We start from the raw sequence: 16,948 nt of genomic DNA, 5'->3' as shown, positions 1-16,948 counted from the left end.
ATCACTGTCCCCAGCATCACTATGCTTAATAAATGTCATAATCAATAGGATAAAGGAACTCAAATCTCCTGATTTCAAGTTGTGCCCTTTCTATTATATTATGCTGTGGTTTGAATTTCATAATTAACTTGGTTTTCTTATATACTTCTACTTAAAAATGCAATATGTGTTGCTTCAGGTTCTCACCAATTGGTAAAGGTTTTCCCAGAAGTCCTGAGTCATCAGTCGAAACAGGGACAAAAAAGCCCAACTGAAAGTATCAAAGCTTGTATAGCCATAGTTGGGATTTCTACCAGCTTTCATACATACGTATCCTTCTGGACATTGGCTGTGATGTGGAAAAAGAAAGTTTTATAATTCTGCTTTTTTTATTATTCTTGTAGCATGTTATAACATTGTCTATTTCAAGGAGTAGAAGTATGATAAATAAGTAACTAATACTTTTCTCAATTTTTGACAACATAATTTTACTAGCCACTTGATGTCATCATTCACATATTGCATAGAATTTCTAATAATATTTTACAAAATTGTTTTCTGTCAATAATTAGCATTTTATCTCTTTTTCATTGTCCCTACTATGGAAGCCTCCAGAGTTGACTCTTGGCTCATATATGCTCATCTAAGAAAAAAAGCATAGAGTCTGGCTCATCTAAGAAAAAAAGCATTAGAGCCTGGCTCACTGGTTGAGCATCAACCTATGTACCAGGTCACAGTTCGATTCTATGAACCAGGAGGTCATGGTTCAATTCCCAGTCAGGCACATGCCCGGGTTGCGGGCTTGATCCCCAGTGTGGGGCATGCAGGAGGCAGCCGATCAATGATTCTTTCTCATCACTGATGTTTCTATCTCTCTCTCCCTCTTCCTTCCTTTCTGAAATCAATAAAAACTTATTTTTAAAAACAGCATTAGAGCTAAAGTTATAAAACATAAGTACTTGCCTAATATTTAGATAAGTTGTCACCTTATAAGTAACCATAATTATAATAAAGTAGTATAAATAAAGTTAGTTGGCTGTTATCTGTCGGTTTCCACAAAAAAAGAGACAAAATAAGTGTGTATATATACATGCACATATACAGGAACACACACAAATTATTGGCTTACCCTGCATCAGAGCTATTTCCACATAGTAATGCATCTAAAAAACCTTCCAGAAAATAATGATATCCTATTTAGAAAAAAAAAAGTCATGTGATGAACATTTGCATTGCATTGAAAAATGAGAACAAGAAGATGAGGCCCTACTTTTAGAGTTCATTAAGTAATTTAAAATATACTATATAATTCAAAGACACAGGTATTTGCCCCTTCTCTCTACAAATGTTAGATATTACATTAAGGGGATTACTTACTAGGACAAAGCATTTGTTCTTGGTAAATGTAAAATTAGTGGTAACTATAGGTATTAACATAATATTTTAAGTGGTATCAGTGTTTTTCCACCACCCTCATAAAAAGTAAAAATTACATTCTGTAAAAATAGATAAAAATAAAATGGATTCCTTTGCCTTCTCCAAATAGTCACATATTTCAAAATAGAGGTATTGTATTTTTTCTGGTTTTCTATATTTTTAAACACAATTTTTAAAAGTTTAATAATTAATTATAATTTACATTATACCAACTCCCAGAATATATCATAGGTGACTTTTATTTTATTTTTTATAGGTGTCTTTATGTAAAGGATACATAAGTCATGTCAAGTTATGTAAAACAAATGAAATAAAAACAATCTTAAATACTAAAGCTTAAATAATTATTATAGGTTAATACTTCATTATCTCAAAGTTCTCTGTTTCTGGCAAATTCCTTAGATTCTTTCACTATTCAGTTGAAGAGTCACTTCTGTGAATTATTCTTTGATATTCTCTAATTCCTTCCCACTAAAGATTGGCAAATTGAGAGCTCCCACCGTGCTGCCAATAACACGTATATATTTCAATTATTATTATACTCATTATCCTATAGTGTAATTAGTTGTTTACAAATATTGTTTCTCCTTGAAAGAAAGCATAATGGTTAATTATTTCCACATTGTAGTATTTGGAATGTAGTAGTCTTTCAATAAAGTTTACTGAATGAATTAGTAAAGGGATAACAAGAAGAGAAACACAAAATTAAATAATCATTTTGTAAGAAGAATTTTTCAGAAGAAAAATTTTAGATTTTCTCAGAAGAAATATTTTCTAGATCCTAAACTTTCAGAGAAATTTATCCTATGCATAGTTCTGTAAGGGATACAAAACACATAATGCAAAATTTAATTTTCATTTCTAACATCTTTATTTCTTTGAACATAGAACAATTATGATAGAATCTTTAACTTTTATTTAAAATTAAACAAAGCAAAAGGAATATGTAGTTTCTGGATGAATTTTTGATATCAGGTACTTATGTGAAGTTTTATTCCCAATTAAATTCACTGATCTATATGCTTAATCTGAAGAAATTTATCTTTAATTTTAATACATTTAATTTTCTAATACTTTCAAAGAGAAACTACTTTGTTTATATTTGTATTTGTTTTAAAATAAATGTTTCAATAAATAGAATATTATTAGGAAACAAATTTTAGAACTGAAAATGGCCTTAGATATCCTTGACTTTGAATATATGAAAAATGGCACCCAATAAATTTCACTAGAGAAAATATACCCTAAATTACATCTTCATAGTCAGCTCCTTGTTATTACATTAAAAAATTTTTCAGAGAGTTGATGACATCAGTGGACTTATTGGCATATGTAGTTAATAAGGGACATTTCATGGACTGCTCTGAGATGTATTTTTCTTAATCAAGGTATTTTCTTAATCTAGATATTTAAAACTTTGCAAATTATTTGTTGGCAAATCATTAATATCATGGAAGCGTTCATCTGTAGCAACTAAGGTATTTTCTAGATCTACAACTATAAAAAGACAATGATTCATTTTTAAAGATTATATTGTCATTACTTTAAGAATTATCAAACCAGCCCTCACTGGTTTGGCTCAGGGGATAGAGCGTCGGCCTGCGGACTCAATGGTCCCAGGTTCAATTCCGGTCAAGGGCATGTACCTTGGTTGCGGGCACATCCCCAGTGGGGAGTGTGCAGGAGGCAGCTGATCGATGTTTCTCTCTCATCGATGTTTCTAACTCTCTATCCCTCTCAGTTCCTCTCTGTAAATATCGATAAAATATATTAAAAAAAAGAATTATCAAATCACCAGTAACCTTTTATAAAAACAGTCATTAATGTTTCTTCCCTTCTTTGATTTTTCCCTAAATATCACCTTAAAATACTAAAAATTTTCCCTAAGCATCACCTTAAAATAATAAAGATATAACTAAATTTAAGATAAGTACATCTAAAGTTTAAGTTTCATATATTTAATATTTTTCTCTAAAAGAACATTCCTGTTACCCATGAATCATGTTCTAACTCTCTCTGCCTTTGAAATATTGCTACTGGCAGATACTAAAATTAAATAAAAGAGAAAATTTGACTTACTTTCTTGTCACTTTTAAAAGTGAAAGAATATTAGGCCAATTATTTTTCCATCCTTTAAAGTAGACTATTTAAACATTTGACTATTTTGTCTGAACTCTTGAAATAAAAATAAACTGAATTCCCATAAATCCACTGATTTATTTAACATTTTTATTACTCTTTTTTAAAGTTTAATTGACTCCAATTCCCTTCTACTTGATGTGATACTACTTTTAATTCTTATTCTACAAATATAGTATAAGAGTGATGTTTGCCTTTAGGTCTCACTTGATTTCCATAAAATGACAATAAAAATAACCTACTAAAACATAAGCACCCTGAAGCCATGTTTAATCACCATTAATTTCCCAGCATCCTGTACAGTTTCTAGTACATAAAAGGCATTCTGTAATTAATGTTTTATGGGTTACATTTGGATAGTACTTTACAGTTCAAAAGGGCTTTAGAAATTCTTATGTTATTTAATTGTCTCAATCAGCATAAGGAGAATGTACAGCAACCAAAGATCCTAGGAAAATTTCTAACTGAATTCTTCAGCATCCCTTATGATGATACAACAGAAAATGCCACTTGGGAGTCAAAATTAGAATAGTTATGAATAAATTAATTAAATGTATGTGCAAAACATTGATATGGTGATTAAGAGATTACAAACCGTGATGCAACCATTTAAAAAAATATATATCTATGCCTAAGTGGAAGGCAGATCAACAATGAAAAATAAATCTACATAATAGTGATTCTTACTTGAATCTTGAATATATGATTTCCAGTCAAACTCAATGACAGTTTCATTTACAAGTGTGCCATTGTAATTCACAGTTATATTCTTCTCTATACTATGCTCCTCCAGGGAAGAATTGGTGGGAGGCCATTGTACACATTTATTCCGCAGGTTGCCCATGAAGAGCTGCAGCCCGATCAGCGCAAACACGCTCAGACAGAACACTGTCAGGATCATGACGTCTGAGAGCTTCTTCACAGACTGGATCAGGGCCCCCACGATGGTCTTCAGGCCTGAAAGAACAAAAGAAGGCCATTACCATGAAGACTTACAAGGTCTGAAAAAATAAAAGCCTTACAATTTTCTTGAAAACATAGATTCCATGCACAAGTTTGAAAATGATGCCAATGCTAGTGGAAAAGCAACACTTGATGGTAGGCTGGTGCTTATGGAGATGACCTCCAGAAATAAACAATGAAATGAAGATCCATGTTCCAATATATTGGAGAGAAAATAAGGGAAGATTCATGGTCTTCATAAAGCCTATATTGGGAAAGGTTCTTGTATTTCTCTTTTTGCTAATGAAACTTGCCCCATAATTTTATACCAAATTACCCGAATAAGTATTTTTGAATTCCTACTTAAAAGTAACAAATATTTTGATGTAAAACTGGGGGTGATTTGGAGTATAAATACACCTTAAGATAATACATTTTCCATGCAGACTCATGCTAGTCTGTATTATCTTATTCCCTTGACTTTTAAAAAATATATATATTTTTATTGATTTCAGAGAGAAGGGGAGAGGGATAGAGAGATAGAAACATCAATGATGAGAGAGAATCATTGATCGGCTGCCTTCTGCATGCCCCTCCCTGGAGAGTGAACTCACAACCCAGGCGTGTGCCTTGACAGAGAATGGAACCGTGACCTCCTGGTTCATAAACTGATGCTCAACTACTGAGCAACACTGTCCAGGCTTCCCTGGTCTTTTTAAACAATATTAAGATTACATTGTATTGGCATAGATATCAATGACTACAATAAATAAGAAATTACAGATCGGTACATTCAATAGGGACCAAATCCTTACAATTGATATAGAGAAAAATTGACATCTCTAAGGGCAAATCATACAGACTCTATATTACAGTGTCTCAGGCAAGAAATTGTTAAACTCCAAGGCTGATAAAAAATGTGAGACCAGCCCAACCGGTGTGGCTCAGTGGTTGAGTATTGACCCGTGAGCCCAGAGGTCACTGATTCCATTCCTGGTCAGGGCACAGGCCTGGGTTCGGGCTCGCCCCCCGACAAGGGGTTGTGCAGGAAGTAGCAAATAGATGTTTCTATCTCTCTATCCCTCTCCCTTCCTCTCTAAAACAAAAAATCAATAAAAAAAATGTGAGACCATAAAAACCTTTGTCCCAATAATAAGAATACTTTTCTTTAAAACACCCTATTATGATTACTACGATTTTGATTTTCATGGTTCTGATTTTCTGTAATGGTGCATATCAAGTAAAGAAGCAGTTGCTGAAAAACACATGATGTCTTTTAACCCAGCTCTCACCTGGAATGACTGAAATTGTTTTCAGTGCTCGGAGAACTCTGAATGTTCTCAACGCTGAGACATTGCCCAGGTCCACAAACTCTGTCACATATCTGCAGTAGGGAGTTCACACACAAACACAGTGACAGGATACAAAGAAAGAGCTGTAGGTACAAGGAGCCTTATACTTTACACTAACCATTTCTTACCTGGGATTACAGAAATAGTTTTCAAAGCTCTCAAGACTGAAAATTGGAAGAGCTGAAAAATTGCCTAGGCTTATAAATTCTGTTACATACCTGTAGAATTAAATCAGAGTTATTCAAAATTTAAGCAGGATTTTATGTATTTGCTTGGGTCTCTTATGAAGACATTCTTGGTGATTTTGAATGGTAATTGTGTCAATAGCAATTTAAATATTAGAGGCTATTGCTATGGGTTTCTTTATTCACATAATTTAAGGACACCAACTAGATGTAAACTTCATAAAGTACACAATCCTGTTGCCATTTTGAAAAGCAAATGCAATCAACATCATGTGTAACTTAGGATAATTAAGTTAAAAGAAAGCTTAATTATAGTTTCAAGGTTGCAGTTAGAAAAAAATGCATACAATCATGCAAGTGAAATTTATGCATGAAAAGGCAGATTGCCTGACTAGCTGTACATGACCAAGTTTTTCTAGTGTAACCTTTAAGTGAAAGGTAAATTAAGGACAATATTTTATGGGGCCCAATGATGCTCCTGCCATTGCTACTATTTTGTTCTAAAAAACAGTAGTCTCACCATGCCTTCTTTTAAATCATGGCCAGAGGGAATGGCAAAGAATTGGCTCTTCCTGATTAGATGTGGAATGAAGACAAGAGAGGCAGTGTTTGGAGCCCTGAGAATATCAGCTCTGCTTCTCTTCCCATTTACCATCTATGTATACCTGTAAAGGCTAAAAAGTTCGCTCCGGAAAGAATGATGAGGGCAAGTGGTGCAGGTCCACTTTCCTCCACATTCTAATTTCACCTGCTCCTGTATGACTTTCTATTATTTTTCTGAGTTTCTTCTCTCTTGGGGAAATTTACCACTTGAAAAAAAAGGTGGGGGTGGGGGGTGGGTAGACAGGGATGCAGATATTGTGCACATACTGAGTGTATCTGGAAGGGAGGTAAGGATAAAAGATTTATGTTGAGGGTGAAGAGAGAGATGACAAAAATCATAAGGGGAAATAAGAAAGAAAAGAAATCAGTTTAGAAGTAGGAAGTGGCAGAGAGAGTATGTCCATTTATAAGACTAAAATCATTTGCTGATGAAATAAAAATTTAATATATTAAATAACTTATTCTCCCCCCCCCCATTAGTTTGATTTGGAATGTTTTGATCAGGGGTCCTCAAACTACGGCCTGTGGGCCACATGTGGCCCGCCGAAAACATTTCCCCGGCCCGCGGGTGTTTTTGCTGCCGCTGCCTGTCCTGCTTAGCAGCCGACTCGTCCCGGGCCCACAGTGCACATGTGTGGAATGTCTGAGGGACAGTGAACTGGCCCCCTGTTTAAAAAGTTTGAGGACCTCTGGTTTTGATGCTAATAGATGTTTATTTTCTACTAGAGGCCTGGTGCACAAAATTTATGCGGGGGGGGGGGTGCGGGGGGAAGGGGTCCCTCAGCCCGGCCTGCACCTTCTCCAATATGGGATCGCTCTGGAAATCTGGAAGCACTGGCTCCTAACCACTCACCTGCCTGCCTGCCTGATGCCCCTAACTGCTCCCCTGCCAGCTTGATGGCCCTAACTGCTTTTCCCTCTTGGCCTGATCACCCTAACTGCCTAAATGCTCCCCCCCTGCCAGCCTGATCCCCCTAACTGCCCTCCCCTCCTGGCTTGATCCCCCTAACTGCCTATCTGCTCTCCCCTCCTGGCCTGATCCCCCTAACTGCCTATCTGCTCTCCCTTCCTCTCCGTGCCCTTTGGACCCCTGGTGCAGGCATGCTGAGAGCTCCCCCCATCCCTGATTGGCCGTTACATGATGGCGTCCAGGACAATTTTCATATTCCTCTATTATTAATATAGATTATTTTACCAAACTAATAGAAGATGGAAAAGTCAATGGGTAAGGTCAATGAAAATTGGTGTGGCCAGCAGAGTTGTTTGTGCCTGTATTTTTTAAAAGTCATTTTCACCGATGTAAAATGAATAAACTTTTGCTTTCTGATTAGTGTGTGCGTGTGTGTGTTTAAACAGCAGCATGTGTGAAATTTGCTAGATGTTTGTTACATGTGAAAATTGTAATTTCAACCAATGCAAAGACTTTATATGCCAAAGTGAAATTTCACTTTGACCTCTGTTATACTAAATTAAAATCCGAAGCTTAAATGTATAAATTACACCAAAATATTCTACAGTTACAATAAGCTTATTCTTTCAAAGCATAAACACTCATAGAAAGCCAAACCAGACTCTTTTGAAGTTTCAAAAAAGGCACTTACGCAAATGTAATGACTGTAAAGTCGAGCCAGTTCCATGGGTCCCGAAGGAAAGTGAAATCCTCTAAACAGAAGCCCCTGGCAATAATTTTTATAAGTGATTCAAAAGTATATATTCCAGTGAAGGTGTACCTGGAGATAAGTATCCAGAAAGAATTGATAAAGTAATATATTTTTCATAATAAGTCAATTTCTTATCACCATGTCAGTGGAATAGATGAATTATTATTAAAGGAATCTAAGCAGGTTGATATTATTTTCATGGAAATAAAACATAGTCCTTAATTTAAATTCAATTCCCTAACACATGAAAAGTGTCCTGAGAGCAGAGTGAGAAATACATGCTGTATAAAGCCCAGCTAGGTGCTGTCTGAAATGTCTTAGTATTGACATTAATAAATAAAGCCCCCTGAGAATTTATCTAGTACATTCAGGTGATGGAGTGGCCAATCCATAATATTGCAGAAGCATAAAATGATTTTCTTTCCAAAAGTAAAAAACTCAATCTCCATCATGTTTTATGAATGAAAAACATTGACAAATTAGCGAGTCTTTATTTCTCTCTTTCCATAAGATAAGACAGGTTAACTTACTTGAATTTTGTTAACAACAAAGTAGATAATTCCAGAGTCAAAATTTAGAATGAAATATGAAGCTAACTCAGAAACTTGGATGTTTCCAAGGTTTAAATCTTTTACTCAGAAGTTGAAGAATAAAATCACAAAAACTAGGATGACTAAAGACCTGTGGACCTCACAAGCCAATGTCAATACTTGAGGTATTCTTTGTATATAGTTTTTCCTTCATAATCTTGTCCCTTTTCTGATTGGCTCCAATCTGGAGCTGTCTAGAACTGAAGAAGATCTTGAGAATAGCTCTGGGCTGTTGTTTTAAGGGTCAACAGCCATGGAGTAATAGTGGTCACAACATGGGAAGAATGAGCACCTATCACAGATCTGGACCCTCTGCTCTCAAATGTATTCCAGAACAGAGCCCACAAATGTAGTTAGTTATGTTTCTGTTTTCTGAAAATGCTATTCTTTCACCTCAGTTAGTTAAGTCTGTAGTCTATTGAATTTTCAAGTTTTAAAATCCCAACTGTTGGGATATTTTTTCTGCAATTTTTTTGGTGAAACTGATACAGGCCTGACCTAAGTAGGATGTGCCTGATGGAAGGGAAAACTTGTGAGACTCAACAATGTCTTCTGATGGCATGTGTAACCCACCCCTGTAAATTTGTAACTCACTGAATTCATCTGAAATTTACCTGGGACCAAGTCCTACTATCCTGGTTCTTTTTTGCAATTGTTTTCACCACACTTGCTTTGACCACTGTAGATCATAAAGGAAAAGTGATATGTGTCCAAGAATGATGGGCTCCTGGTATCCACCAAGTACATGTGAAGGATATTAGATCCAACCCCAGCAGGCCTACGGGTCAATGGGTATGGTCTTCCTGCTTTGTAATTGTGCCTAGAAATGCCTTTAGTAATTATGCTCTTTGGATTTATTTAGAAGGTACATTAAGACATAGTTTCAAAATCCTAACTACATATGTATATTGATATGTCTAAATGTATATATTTATATCTCTCTACCTAACATACATATATAGTCACATAGTAGGTGGTTTAAAATATAAGTTGAACTTACTCTACATTCTTTGTCCATTCAGGAGGGTTACTCATGGTCATAAACACACAGTTGGTCAAAATAGTGCACATAATTAGCATGCTGAATAATGTGGGTTATTGTTAAGGAACACACACACACAAAAATCCAAATTTATGTATTATATAAAACTAATATTGAAAAGCTTAAACTGAATTTTAGCCAGGACTCATGAAAAATACACCATGGACAAGTTATCTAATCTCTTTAAATTTCAGTTTTGTCATTGGTAAAATGTAGTAATAATATCACCCTCACAGAGTAGCGATATAGATTAAATGAGATAATGTACAAGAAAGCTTTATATAAGGACAAAGTGTTGCTTTTGCTACTATTACTAAATCAACATATTTACCCCCCTTGAAAACTTTAAAGGGAAAGCTATGTGCAATCTGGAGTCATACAGTTTTTGAGCAGAGAGATTGACTTAAACTATTTCAGGTGATAAAAATAGTAAGTTGTTGAAGAGGGCACATATATGCAATATTGTAATTTCTGAAACAAATATTACTTAATATAGTTCAACACATTTAAAAAATTATGTACAGCCCTAACTGGTTTGGCTCAGTGGGTAGAGTGTCGGCCTGTCGACTGAAAGGTCCCAGGTTCGATTCCGGTCAAGGGCATGTACCTTGGTTGTGGGCACATCCCCAGTAGGGGGTGTGCAGGAGGCAGCTGATCGATGTTTCTCTCTCATTGATGTTTCTAACTCTCTATCCCTCTCTCCTCCTCTCTGTAAAAAAATCTATAAAAATATATTAAAAAAAAATTTATGTACAAAGTACAGCATGGTGCCAGGTGTTGGGTTGCTCTGTTTTGACTGAATTAACTATAGCAGCCATGGATATGATTAAAAGTGAATATTCTTGAAGGCCAGGACTTAACATGATGTGAATATAATTAAAACTTAGTCTAAAAGTGGTCTTGGGCAAGTCATTCAGTCTCAGTTTGAGTTGCAGATTAAATGAGTTAATGTGTGTGATATGATAAGTATTAGCTAAAACAAATGACTAAAAGGAACCTAGAAAAACAAATATTGTAGTCACTCTATTTTAGACATCAGGTAAATAAGGCCTAAAACATAGAGAAATTAGATAACTCAGCCGAGGACTAGAACACAAATTTTCTGCCTTCATATTCAATATGCTTTCTACTAGTTTATTGCCAAAACAAAAATTTTCCATAAGAAAAAGAAAGTTTTCATCAAATGACCACATGATGGCACTAGAAACAAAAACTAGGATATGGAAACCATACCCGTAAAAATGCTGAAATATGATTTTAATATTTCAAATCTTTTAATTTTAATAACAACATATTTATATCACTGAGGATTTTCTTGTTATCAGTTAAAAAATAGAATGGTCTTTTAAGTTTTATAATTTTTTAAAGAACCAGGTTGTATGAGTTTATGATCATTATACAAGTATTTCTATTTTTCTTATTGCCAAAGCCATCGAATGAGACATAATCAGAAATTAAGTTTTTGCCAATGAATATGAACAGATGAAGTTATTTGCAAAGTCCTTCTTTTTCTTTAACACCATGGGAACCACATTGCCACATTCCTAAAGACCATTTGGAAATATAATCTAAGCTTCTTTCATTAACTTCTGTAGTCTTTACTAAGCAATCAGTTTTGCTTGGTAGTAATAATTTAATGACTTAAATTGGAAATTCAGCCAATACTACTGTAATTCCTTCACAGAATTCATTAGGAAAGTTCAATAATTAGCTAAGTATTAGTCAAGCCCTCTGACCATCTTTCATAGAAAATATGCTTAAAGGTTTATTCTAAGGTAAACTAAACTGCTCTTTATTATAGATATGTCTAAACTTGGCTATGGAATTAGATTTCTTTGTTATATCATTCTTTGCTGCATATCCCTGGTCATTACAAACTGTGTACAAATATAGTAAAGAGTATTATAGCTATCTTACACTAGATTTGTAGGACTTAACACACACAAGTATTATTAGAAAGATATATGTAGATATATAATGTTAAAACTGTAAGTTTCAGTGACATCTATGTGACTAATACACTCCAAGAATAAAGCTTATAAAAAAAGAATAAGGCTTATATGACAAAAGTAGATATAAAATTAGAGTGACAAAAGCCATAAAATATATATGTGTCCCAACTTAATTTTATATTTAGCTACAAAGCACTTATAGATTATGTACAAATAGTTAATATTGATTACTTGAAAAGGATATGAATGTACCAAAATCTTAATAGCTATTTTCCTAAGAGGATTGAAGGGAGTTAAAATGTACAGGGCAGAGGTGGCACTGAACCGGAAGATGGCCTTCCCTTTATTCAATACTATAAAAGTCTGTAAGATAGGAACACAACATAGAAGTATAAAAGTATAAACCATTTAAACTCTATTGTCTGCTTTCTATTATCTGTCACAATGAATCTTCCAATGTTACAACTTTTGATGTGCACCATGAAGACAATCTGCCCCTGGATTTCTTCTTAACAGGGAGGGCATCCAAAGGCATCACTTACCTTTCACCCAATACTTCCATGCAATTTCATTACACAAGACATTTGCCAAGGGAATTTATTTATTTTCTTAATATTTTAAACATCTGAGTTAAATGAATGTCTTAAATGGGTGGATATTTCATTTTATTCTGAAAATCTTAAGACACTACATTCCTTTATAGCGATTTCAGCTTTTCCAATTCAAATATCTTGAAAAGTAACTCTGTAGAATGCAAAATCATTCAACAAAACTAATATTTAAAAGAATAACTTTTTTTACCATTTATGCTTATAAAATGAATATAACTCTATTGGTAATAGGAAATAAAAACAGCCACCATCAAACCCAATCTTGGGTTAGATGGATATAACCCAATAATTGATTTTTGGAGGCCACGTTCCCTGGAGAGTATCTGTTGACCAGGAGTGCTAAATTCTGTACTGGGATTTCTGAAATAGCTGACACATTGAATTCTAATCCCAATTGACTGCCTATCTCCTGTAGTGCTTTCTTAGCACAGAGGTGTAGATCAAAGCCTCTGTAGAACCTGGAATCCATAAATGTGAAAGAAACTGCATTCCAAAAATTAGGTATCAAAAGCAATTAGCAGTGTGCAGGGAAAAAAAAAGCAGCAACCTACAATAGCATAGGAAAGATTCTGACTCAGTGTTTCTTAAGATGTTTACTTACAATCAGACCGAGTTGGGGGTGGGGGAAGCCATTTTCTCAGTGAAGAATATTTCATAGGAAGAGAACTTCATACCTTTTTAATTAAAATTCACCAATTCTTTAAAAGTTGCGGGTTTTTGCCTTCAATCACATTATGACATAGCAAGCATTTACTATGTTTACTTTCTACTAAGAATCTTTGATAAGTGTTTACATGCTTCATTTAGTCTTCAGGTCATTCATTGATAGATTTCTCATTTCTTTTTCCCTCTAAATTCAAGTAAAGCAATCATTCCAAAACATTCACTGAGTTTCTGTTTGAAAGTAGCACTTCCTGTCTGGTATGTGTGGAATGCCCTGAAATCAGGGCTGTGAAAGTGTAGTCTCCCCACTGGTGCTGGGGTCCAAGTCATTGTTGGACTGGGACAACATAGTGACAGTGAGTGTTTAGAAACTTGTAAGTCAATTTGACACACTAATTTCATCAGTTGAATGCAATAATAAAAAGCGGGTGTATTTCATTGGTTTGCTTTTTCATTTTCTAGTACTTAATTTTATAGAAGAATGGTGACCTCACCTCTACAACAGAGAGTTTGAGAAGCATTGCTGTAACTTTAACTTTGAACCTCTACTAGTATTTTCTTTTTCATCTTTGAAGGTCTCTGGTTCAGAATACAAAGAAAACTATATACCAAGTTCCATTGTAGGAGGGGAGAGTTTCACCTGTACTTACTGAGAAACAATCATCATGTCTACAATACTTAGCTCCCCTTTTTTTTCTGATTCATTCAATGCTCCTGTCCCTAAATGACATTCTGAGTTCACCATAAAATGTGAACAGACTTGTGCAATACAGATGCCTTTGCCCTAAGGAGTACATGCATACAAAGACACAAAAAGGACTCAGTATGGTCCACCTTGCAAACCTACAGCATATGTTTCTTTTTTCCAAAAACATGTTAAGTAAAACCTGACAGAAATATTGGGGACTAGGAATGGCAGAGCCAACAAAAATATAACCTAGCATATATACTTTAAAACTAAGAATCTCCTGCCCGGCCTGCATGGCTCAGTGGTTGAGCATCAACCTATGAAACAGGTCATGGTTGGATTCCCGGTCAGGGCACATGCCCGGGTTGCAGGCTCAATCCCTGGTATGGGGCGTGTAGGAGGCAGTTGATCAATGATTTTCTCATCATTGATATTTCTATCTCTCTCTCTCTTCGTCTCTGAATTCAATACAAATATATTTTTTTAAAAGATTCTCCTTACATCAAATAATATTATAAACTAATTTTGAAATAGATACTAGTGATTCAAAGACATAATAAAGAAGTTACAATTCATAGGTAGCCTAAACAATGGGCTTGAGGGTAAGAGGGATGATGATGGTACTGAATGTAGCTCAGTGGACAGGGAAAAAATCACCTGGCTCATTCTAAGGAGACTGGACCATGCACATAAGAGGTCACCTGTGACTTTGGCTATGTGCACCTTCCAGCCCAAAGGAAGAAGGAAGTAGATAGTGAAAGGGGTGGTAAAGCAATCAGTGAATTGCAGAGGCCAAAAGAGGGGGTAGGGGAGAGAAAGAAAAATTCTGCCTTGAGAACTAAAACAAAAAGGAGCAAAACTCAGAAACTAAGCAGAGAGGAGCCCCAAAAGGCAGTAAAAATGGCTGGAACCATTAACGTGAATAGAACAAAGGCCACTGCACCCCTGATGCTGATAAGTAATGCTAAAGCTAAAAGTGCTTTCACATGGAGGAGTCCATACTTTGTCACAAAAGTTAAACGCAAAGAGACATAATTCTCAATTGTTCCAGCCTTAGTTGGAAACTTTCACTGATTTTAAGTTGTATTCCCTTTATCCTATATAATAAAAGCTTAATATGCTAAATGTCTGGTCGTCTGGTCTGCTGTTCAACCAATCAAAGTGTAATATGCTAATGGTATGCTAAGGCCACTCAACTGCTCGCTATGACGTGCACTGACCACCAGGGGACAGACACTTTGACCAGTAGGTTAGCTTGCTGCTGGGGTCTGAGCAAGACAGACCGGACATGCCCTGGAGCCCTGCCATGGTCCCTCTCCGGCTGGCCAACCTCCCATGTCCCTCACCAGCCCCAATCGTGTGCTGGTGGGGTCCCTCTGCCTGGCCTGCACCCTCTCGCAATCCAAGCTGAGGGACCCCCCTCCAAGTGCATGAATTTTGTGCATCAGGCCTCTAGTTTGTTTATAAAATTCAAATAATGTGTGGAAGATAATTATTTTTAACAATACTAGTATTTACAAGAAATATATGTACATTGTGTAAGTGCTTGCAATTTGAATTTATAATGATAATGAAGTTTACTGTACAATAATGTTTATTCTTTTTTAATTGTTCACAATTCATAGAGATGGCCAAGGCATCCTTGCTAGGACTCCTCTGCTTTTCTCAGGTTGAAACATATATACTTACCAAAAAACTTCATAAATGTCGCTTTAAAGGGTTTATGGGTTTATTTTAAATAGCCTTCCAATAAAGCAGACTTATAGAGCAACCCAATATATAGAATCTTAAATGTGTTACCATTTTTATATCAGTAAGTTCCATTTAGAACTGCAAATTTACTGTTTGCAACTGATTTGATTTCTATTTCCTCATCTCTGTATCTATCATCCTTATAGTTGTTTGCATAGCCAAGAAGCTAAATATTTCATTTACAAGTTTTAAGAATTAATGGGACTTAGATACATGGTTCTTCAAATAATGGTATTAATAGTATTGAAGGGAGAATAGAGTCAGAAGGGAACACTTTATTTACAAATAAAGTAAATCTAGAATTTTCAAACATATAGATAGGTAATTGCCCTCCCCATTTAACAAATAAGAAAAGGCTCGAAATGGGAAGAATTCAAAGACTAGCCAAGATATTATGTACCTCAAATTGTATAAACAAGTACAGGGTGGGACAAAAGTAGGTTTACAGTTGTGAGTACTCAAAACAGTTTATTCTTGTGTTATTACTTATTAAGTATTGTGCTATTTCCCATATGAATAACTGTAAAGCTACTTTTGCCCCAACCTGAATTATATAAGTTTAAGCAAATCAAGATTTACCAACTGTTCAATTGAGTGTGATGTTTTACACTTTCCCCTCAAATTTTTATTGTGGTAAACTACATAACATAAAATTTACCATCTTAACCATTTCTAAACATACAGCTCAGTATTGACTTTTTCTTACACAATGTATTGGATAGCTTATTACAATGAAGTATCTTGACATCCTTTAAATCTAAATTAGTCTTATAAAAATTTAATTAAAACAACTCAAGATACATTATTTTGCCTGAAGTCACATCAATACAAAATGAAAAGTTCAAAATTGGTGGTGGAAGAGAAAAGGCTGATCCAATAGCATCTAGCTTGAAACAGGCTTCTCTTTATTGCCCAAGGCTGTAGGGAATTCATGAAATCAGTTTAACGTGAAAAATTTTGTTCTTGAAAACAAATTTCAAAATATAGCAGTTTGATTGAATTAGAAAAATAAGACTCTATATATGAAATACCACTTTAAAGATATATTTGTAGTAACATAACTCTTTATAGCCTATATAATAAAAGCCTAATATGCTAAGTGTCCAACTGTTCAACCATTTGACTGGTTGCGATGACGCACACTGACCACCAGGGGGTAGATGCTCCGACCCATAGGTTAGCTTCCTGCTGGGGTCCAGCTGATTGGGACTGGGTGAGACAGCCGAACATGCCCTGGAGCCCTCCCGTGGTCCCTCCCTGGCCTGATCGTGCATTGGTGGGGTCCCTTGGGGTGGCCTGTGCCCTCTCGCAATCCAGGACCCCTTGGGGGATGTTGGAGAGCCGGTTTCGGC

The 16,948-nt window shown here is 35.4% G+C and overlaps 1 protein-coding gene across 7 annotated transcripts in view; it reads right to left on the bottom strand.

The window, feature by feature from the left end:
- LOC102416922 (sodium channel protein type 1 subunit alpha) overlaps positions 1 to 16,948 on the bottom strand; it is a 124,984-nt gene that overhangs the window by 48,690 nt on the left and 59,346 nt on the right. For all 7 annotated transcript variants that reach the window (XM_023745338.1, XM_023745332.1, XM_023745347.1 and 4 more), the window contains 7 exons: positions 12,127 to 12,245; positions 9,889 to 9,978; positions 8,239 to 8,367; positions 5,790 to 5,881; positions 4,243 to 4,512; positions 1,109 to 1,172; positions 187 to 328 (listed from right to left, as the gene is read on the bottom strand). In XM_023745338.1, the coding sequence (XP_023601106.1) occupies positions 187 to 328; positions 1,109 to 1,172; positions 4,243 to 4,512; positions 5,790 to 5,881; positions 8,239 to 8,367; positions 9,889 to 9,978; positions 12,127 to 12,245 (906 nt within the window). The remainder of the gene's footprint in view (positions 1 to 186; positions 329 to 1,108; positions 1,173 to 4,242; positions 4,513 to 5,789; positions 5,882 to 8,238; positions 8,368 to 9,888; positions 9,979 to 12,126; positions 12,246 to 16,948) is intronic.

Source organism: Myotis lucifugus, unplaced genomic scaffold (assembly GCF_000147115.1).
Source record: "Myotis lucifugus unplaced genomic scaffold, Myoluc2.0 scaffold_5, whole genome shotgun sequence".
Taxonomy (NCBI): domain Eukaryota; kingdom Metazoa; phylum Chordata; class Mammalia; order Chiroptera; family Vespertilionidae; genus Myotis; species Myotis lucifugus.
The sequence above is the reverse complement of the archived record's forward strand: the minus strand, read 5'-3'. Positions and strand labels throughout refer to the sequence as shown.